This window comes from Danio aesculapii, chromosome 11 (genome assembly GCF_903798145.1).
Source record: "Danio aesculapii chromosome 11, fDanAes4.1, whole genome shotgun sequence".
NCBI classification, from domain to species: domain Eukaryota; kingdom Metazoa; phylum Chordata; class Actinopteri; order Cypriniformes; family Danionidae; genus Danio; species Danio aesculapii.
Genome location: NC_079445.1, coordinates 26,911,295 through 26,918,985, shown reverse-complemented (window position 1 = coordinate 26,918,985; position 7,691 = coordinate 26,911,295). Strand labels below are relative to the sequence as shown.

The window sequence follows — 7,691 nt, the reverse complement described above, 5'->3', positions numbered from 1 at the left end:
TATTTGATGTTCTACAATGCATTACCCTTTCATTATATTCATGGCTGTTTTTACCCCATTGACTTCCATTATAACAACATTTTGGCATTGCAAAGGCATGACACCAAATAATCATGCATTCTTGACTGTTGCTGTTTTTCCCTGTTGGGAGGAGATCAAACTTTTCATTTTTTACTGTTGATCATGAGTTGGCAGCCTTAACACTTTAGCTAGGCCAGTGCAAAAAAAGTTTGTGGTTTTATGTGGAGTAAAACAGCAGATTATAGTGTCCGTGCAGAATTACACTTACTATGTTTGCTATGTTCTGAGAGCTGAGCTGCATATTTTTTATTTTCTCAAACATATCAAGATAAGTGTGAAAAGATTTCTCTCACACACTTGCACATGCCCACACACACACTTCAGATAACCCTTTAATATTTATCCAGAAACTAAGCTTTCTTTTTGCACTGCAACTGATGATCAACAGTAAAAATAAGTAAACTTACCTCTTCCCAACAGGGAAAACCAGCAACAATCAAGAATGCAATATTGCAATAGTGCCATAGATTTGCAATCAAAAAATGTCATTATAATGGAAGTCAATGGGGCAAAAAAAGCCCCGAACATAACAAAAGTGTAGTGAATTTGTCCAGAGTGTATTGTTACATTTTGGAAAATTTAAAATCATTGTAGTTGCTGAAAAGTTGTGCCCACATTAACACTGGAAATCACCCCAGAGTGGATGAAAACATCCCTAACAGCACAAAAGGGTTAATGTCAGGGCTTCATTTGAGCCGGATCCTGCTCTGGAAAATATCAAGATATTTGTGTTTTGCGTTCCGGTATTTATGTTTATGGATTCGGCATTAACTTGTGCATGGTGAATACTTACGTGTGTGTGAAAGAGAGAATGTGAATGAGTGCAAAGCGAAATCTGTGTGCGCGCACACACACATGACGGTAGTCACCATACAAAAGTTAAAGCAAAAGCCACGTTAAACTTTTGGCCCTCAACAATATTTTCAGCTGATCTGCTTTCCTATGTTTACAATTACTCTCACTGGTCGGGGATTGTTTCACACACAGTGAGCAGCGAAAATAATGGGTAAATTGGCCACCCTAAATAATATTTATATTTTCAAAATGGCCAAAAGAGGCAGTCAAGCATATTTTTGTTTTTTAAAACCACGAGTAAATCTGATAAAGAGAAGATGAAACTGCACAAAAGGATCAGGACAGCGGGAGACAGAAGCAAAGCGATCTCAAGTCAGCCAGAAAACATGACAGAAGAGGTAACTGGGGGCTTTTTTTGAAGATTAGACTGAGTCACATAATAGTGAAGTGAACTGAAAAGTGATTGTTCATATGATTTATGTTTGTATCTACATTTTTTACTATCCATGACTGACCTATAACATTATATGGCACAAAATAATTCAAAACTGTTCGGAAATGTGATGCTTTTTTTGTGCTATCACCAACGTCAAGTTCCGGGAAAACTGAAATTGTTTGGTGGACGTCGGTCACGGTAACCTTTATTCCCCGGTTTTGTTGTGGGAATTGTTCATTTACATATTAAGCACTGGTTAATGTGTATTTAAAATACAGTTTACAGTAATAAACACAGTAACAACATCTAATGAGAACAGAAAAACTTAATTGTGGAGAAAATGCCAAATGCAAAAGTTTTTGGTATAAAAATGTAATGTAAATAAAACAAGAGCCAGGTGTGTCTCCAATGGTATTCACCCAAGCACACAACATTCATTATTCACATTTCTAAATTTGTTCTCTAAATAAACTAAGTATTGTGCTTTAAACAGATTTCTCCAATAGGATCTTGCCATTACACCTCCTCAATCCCCACCTGACAGAAGCCATTACTCACATCTCAGTGGAGCTGAATGAAATAAACGGCATGCACTTCATGCTGTGTCTGTGTGTGCTTCTGGAACATTTCGGGAGCATCCAGGATGGGACATCATGGATCTGTGGATGAATCATGGGACACGAAGGGCCCGAACAACCGCAGACTCTTTCCTCGGTGCGGCAGGAAGGCCTGTAAGTGCTGCTTTTGCTCTGCTGATTCTTCATTACCGATGGTTGTGCGGGAGGCGTTCCAGCCTTCATTCGGCCAGCACAGAGACAAACGATGCTGGAAATAAGCCCGTTCTGTCTGGCTGGCCTTCGATGTAGCCGTGCTGAAACAGAGAGAGATTACAAGCTCTGCTTAAAGTCATCAGAAGCCAGGAGGAAAATTTTCATTTGAAGAAAATGCTGGTGGATGCAAACCTAATGTTATAATGGTTTTCTTGAAAATGAGCTGCAATTGCAAAGAAGCTGGAGCTTTGAGGATGTTTATTATGCAGTGTAATGATTGAATGAAAATATTTTTGACCAATGATAGACGACAGACAAAACCTAATAAGAAGCATATTCTAAGCTTTTTCCTTCATGACTAACACTAATAATGAAAACAAGTTTTCCTAAAATGTCTTCAGAATGGCCACAGTAAAGTTTAAAGGGTTAGTTCACAAACAAATGGTAAATTAATTACTCCCCCATGTCATTCCAATCCCCTGAGCCCTTCTTTGTGTGAACATTTGCTAAACTGTCTTTATTTTTGTTGTAAATTTTGACAGAATTACAATATGTGAATGAGTTTTCCAAGTTTTACAGTGCATCCAGAAAGTATTCACAGCGCTTCTCTTTTTTCACATTTTTGTATGTTACAGCCTTATTCCAAAATTGATTAAATTAATTTATTTTCTCATAATTCTACACACAATCCCCCATTATGACAATGTGAAAAAAGATTTTATGAAATTGTTGCAAATTTATTAAAAAATAAAAAAACCTGTAAAATCACATGTATATAAGTATTCACAGCCTTTGCCGTGAAGCTCTAAATTGAACTCAGGTAGATTCATTTTCCACTGATCATTCTTGAGATGTCAGCAGCTTAATTGGAGTTCACCTGTGCTAAATTCAGTTGATTGGACATGATTTGAAAAGGCATACACCTGTCTAGATAAGGTCCCAGGGTTGACAGTGCATGTCAAAGCATAAACCAAGCATGAAGACAAAGGAATTTTCTGTAGACCTAAGAGACAGGATTGTCTAGAGGCACAAGGCTGGGGAAGGTTACAGAAAAATTTCTGCTGCTCTGAAAGTTCCAATGAGCACAGTGGCCTCCATCATTTGTAAGTGGAAGATGTTTGGAACCACCAGGACTCTTCCTAGAGCTGGACGGCCATCTAAGCTGAGTGATCGGGGATGAAGGGCCTTAGACAGGGAGGTGATCAATAACCCGATGGTCACTCTGTCTGTCACTCCAGTGTTCTTCTGTGGAGAAAGGAGAACCTTACAGAAGAACAACCTTCTGTGCAGCAATTCACCAATCAGGCCTGTATGGTAGAGTGGCCAGACGGAAGCCACTACCCGCCTGGAATTTGCCAAAAGGCATCTGAAGGACTCTCAGAGCATAAGAAACAAAATTCTCTGGTCTGATGAGACTAAAATTGAACTGTTTGGAGTGAATGCCAGGCATTATATTTGGAGAAAACCAGGCACCACTCATCACCAGGCTAATAACCATCACTACAGTGAAGCATAGTGGTGGCAGCATCACGCTGTGGGGATTTTTTTCAGCAGCTGGAAATGGAAGACTAGTCAGGATAGAGGGAAAGATGAATGCAGCAATGTACAGAGACATCCCGAATGAAAACTTCCAGCAGAACAATGACCCAATGCCAAAATATCAATGGAGTGGCTTCACAACAACTTGGTGAATGTCCCTGAGTGGCCCAGCCAGAGCCCAGACCTAAATCCTATTGAACAAGATTTAGGCTTTGGATTTTCAAAGTTTTTTACATTTTTTTTTCTGCGCACAAAAGTGTTCATGGAGCTGTGTATAATTACAGTTCCACCACTGAAGTCACATGGAATTTTTTCACAATGTTTTGGTTCCTTTTCTGGAACATCTCTGAACCATTGCTGTTTATGGAGGATGACAGAGAGCTCTTGCATTTCAGCTAAAATATCCTTATTTGTGTTTTGAAGAAAAAACTATTGTCTCTGGGAATTGGAACGACATGTAGGTGAGTAATAAATAACAGAATTTTAATTTATGGGTGAAGTAACCCTTAAAAATCTTACTGGTAAATAAAAAATATTAAAATGTATGCTACGGGCAAGAACACATAATTTAAATGGATAATTCGTTAGAATGAAACGAAGACAGAAGAAAGAAAGTTATAAATGTTTAGATATTTGGGGGCTGAACTATCCCTTTAATGCTAGTATGTAATGAATAAAATAAATACTAGTAGCATGAAAACAAATAATTCAGTATTCAAAACTCTAATATGCATAAGACAGCAGAGTATCTATATCCATCCCACCTGCCCATCCCATATTGCACTGTGAGAAACCTGGTCACCCTATTAATGCAAAGGGTTTCTCTATGAATCTCCATAATAATGTATTCTTTTGATGTGCCATCCGGAGGCTTTTTTCCTGTACAGTCGTCTGCAGGATATTAGACAAGCCTGCTGGAGACGTATAGATGGCCCTCTGACTCAGATATGGAGACCAAATAAAACATGGACCCTGAGAGCTTTACTCTGATCAGTTCCATCTGCTCTCATGGGATGTTAGGCTACATCTGCACTCACAGCATGAGTCTGTCAAAGGCTAACAAGATTCCTGCCGCTTCCTCATCAAAACCATCTTAAACCGTAACAGGGAATACCAGAATTTATGCCAGCAAAACTTCAAAGCGCAAAAACAACAGAAAATAATGGGCGGAATAAAAAATGAAACATTTTTTATATTTACTGGCATGTAAAACAAGGATGTACAATGCAGTTCAGCTTTTAATCTTCAAATCCCATGAATTCCCTCAAGATTTTTTTATATATACATTTATAATAATATGTATTTAGAATAATTTTATTATGAATTAAAATAAATAAATAAATAAATAAATATATATAATCTCAATGTAAGTTTCAAACAACAGCTGAACAAATCATTATAAGGCAGTTAAGTGACATTCTATGATGATCTCTCCCTTTTGTTTTTTGTAGTTTTGTTTTTTGTAGTTTTGTATTTATACCACAGAAACTGGTAGTGTTTGTTTTGCTTTGGCTTTTTTAGGTTAATTATTGCGATACCCTCACTGCAACAGAGAAATACTGCAAAATGTCTGTAGACTGATGGCATTTCATGCTGTTCAGCCTTATAATCTTAATTTTAATCTTAAAATGTGAGCAAAATCACCTGTTTTTTTATCACTTTAGACATTAAGCTAGAAAATCATTCAAATGCATGTCCAAAAGTGATGTTGGTGAAGTAGCAAAGGTTTATGCAGTATTGAAGTCAGCTGCAGATGTAAATGAATGGCGAAAGAAAGAAGTATCTCGTACAAAACGTTTTTTCAGACTCTCTGTGATTTCCTTTTTTATATGCACAATTATGCCGTTGTACTGTTGTATAAATGCAATATCACATAAGTAGCAGAGGTGGGGGGCACTAAGGCACTCGGCCTGTGGCTTTGAGCCAACACAGGCCTCCCACCATTGCTGATATATAGCCACATCACGCTGCTACTCGTGTGATATTATATATATATACACATAACAAACTTAATAAAATATATATATATATATATATATATATATATATATATATATATATATATATATATATATATTAATGACAATTTAAAATACAAGTAAACAAACACATGTGCAGTATTTTATAATACAAAAATAAGACTTATCCTTATGTAGTATTTTGTTTCTGATACGACTTTGTCATTCCTTTTTAGAATGCATCAGTTAAGTTTTTTATTATATATATTTTTCCCATAGAGCTTTTGTTCATTCATAAACAAAACAAAAAAATATCAGACATCCACAGGTGCCATTGGCTTCCATTTACATTTAGTCATTCAGCAGATGCTTCTGTCCAAAGCGACTTACAATTGAAGTCAAGTCTTACAAAGAGGCTTCAATAGTATATATATTTTTTCCTAATATGGATGTCATTCTTCAAATTATATTGGGATCGGTTATGAACCACTTGAGGGTGAGTAAATACATTTTTGGGTAAACCATCCTTTTAAACCGTAATGTCATGACTTTATCGTTCTATTACAACAACAATCTCTGGAATATTTTAATCTGATTGGTCAAGCTCACCATTTAGCTCTTTGAACTGAACTCCAATCAGCCGTTTCATTGTAATACTCACCCACCAATCAGCATCGTCCTCTCCGAGCACCACTAGAACGTCTCCCTCATTGAAGGTGAGCTCGTCGTGATGATCCGCTACACAGTCATACATGGCTTTAACGCGCCTCAGCTTCGGCTTCATCTAAACAACAAGACAAAAACAACAAGTTGCAAAACCACATACCAATATTGATTTTCCAATAAACTGTCAGCTAGCTGATGGGAAACCACAAGTATGTGAAACATGTCAAGAAACGCCTGAATTAATCTGGGTCTTTCTAACAGCCAAAAACACATAAAGTAAAATAACATTCCTCCAGACCAGCATGCATTTCCATGGGGACACTAGGCTAGTTTCAGCCAGTTTGAGGCTGGTAGGTCAGCGTAGATGTGTAGAACAGCTGGTGAAATAGCTGACTTCTAGTTAAGCGAGTAAAGAAATTCTAAACTGAAAATAAGCAGATTAAAGTACTGTAGTAATAAATACTGCATTAGTATAGGAATATTTAAAACTACTCTTGTGTTTATTTGTGTTGTTATTGCTTTATATTTGCTTTTTAATATCATTTTTGGTGACCAAAGGAAAATGTAAAATATTATACTAAAAGATAAACATTAAATAAAAGTTGTATGAGTCACGGATGTGCTGTAGCAATAAGAATGAAATACTGAGATGACTTCACACTCATTAAAAAAGCGACAGTAAAACGCCCAAACACACACACATCCAACTTCTTGCAAACACAGACGCAAAACCAAGAATTAGGGGGAAAAACAGGAACTTAAATACACAGGCTAATAATAAACTGAATACAAACAGTGGATACTAATGGACTAAATGACAGTGGGAGAGAAAATGAGGTAAAGTTAGGTCAAACTGACAACATGGAAATCAAGTACGTGTGTGTGACTGTAACAAAATGGGTAAAAAAAGTAGCAAATATTATTATTATTAATATTATTTATTTTTTTTGGAACATAACTTATGTCATCTTAAGTAAGAAAAATCTTAAATAAAATAAAAACAAAATAAATATTAAAATAAAATTGATTAACTTAGAAAATAGTATTGATGTGCATTTTTTCATATCAACAAACTACTTCAACTTTTTTTTACCTTTATATAAGTAACTTTCTATCATAACTTATAGATTTTTATTATATATAACTTATTTACTATCATATAACTTATTTTTTATTATAACTTACAGCAATTAAAGTGATAGTTGACCTAAAAATAAAAATGGTACCAAACCTTTCTTTTTTCTGCTAAAACTAAAAAAGGTTGTATAAAGAAAACTGGAAACCAGTACCCATTGACTTCCATAAGAGAAAAAACAAATACTATTTGTTTTAAGTCAAAGCTTTCTTCAAAATATCCTATTTTAGTTTCAGCAGAAGAAAGAAAGTGAAGAGTGAGTAAATAATGACAACATTTTCAGTTTTGGGTTGAACTATCCTTCTTTCAAA

The 7,691-nt window shown here is 35.8% G+C and overlaps 1 protein-coding gene across 2 annotated transcripts in view; it reads right to left on the bottom strand.

Moving 5' to 3' along the window:
- Nucleotides 1-1,619: 1,619 nt before the first annotated feature.
- Nucleotides 1,620-7,691, bottom strand: part of unm_sa1614 (un-named sa1614) — a 75,501-nt gene continuing 69,429 nt past the window's right edge. For both annotated transcript variants that reach the window (XM_056468558.1, XM_056468560.1), the window contains exons 27-28: nt 6,241-6,363; nt 1,620-2,183 (exon numbers count right to left, since the gene is read on the bottom strand). In XM_056468558.1, coding sequence (XP_056324533.1) covers nt 2,109-2,183; nt 6,241-6,363 — 198 coding nt within the window. In that variant the 3' untranslated portion in view covers nt 1,620-2,108. The remainder of the gene's footprint in view (nt 2,184-6,240; nt 6,364-7,691) is intronic.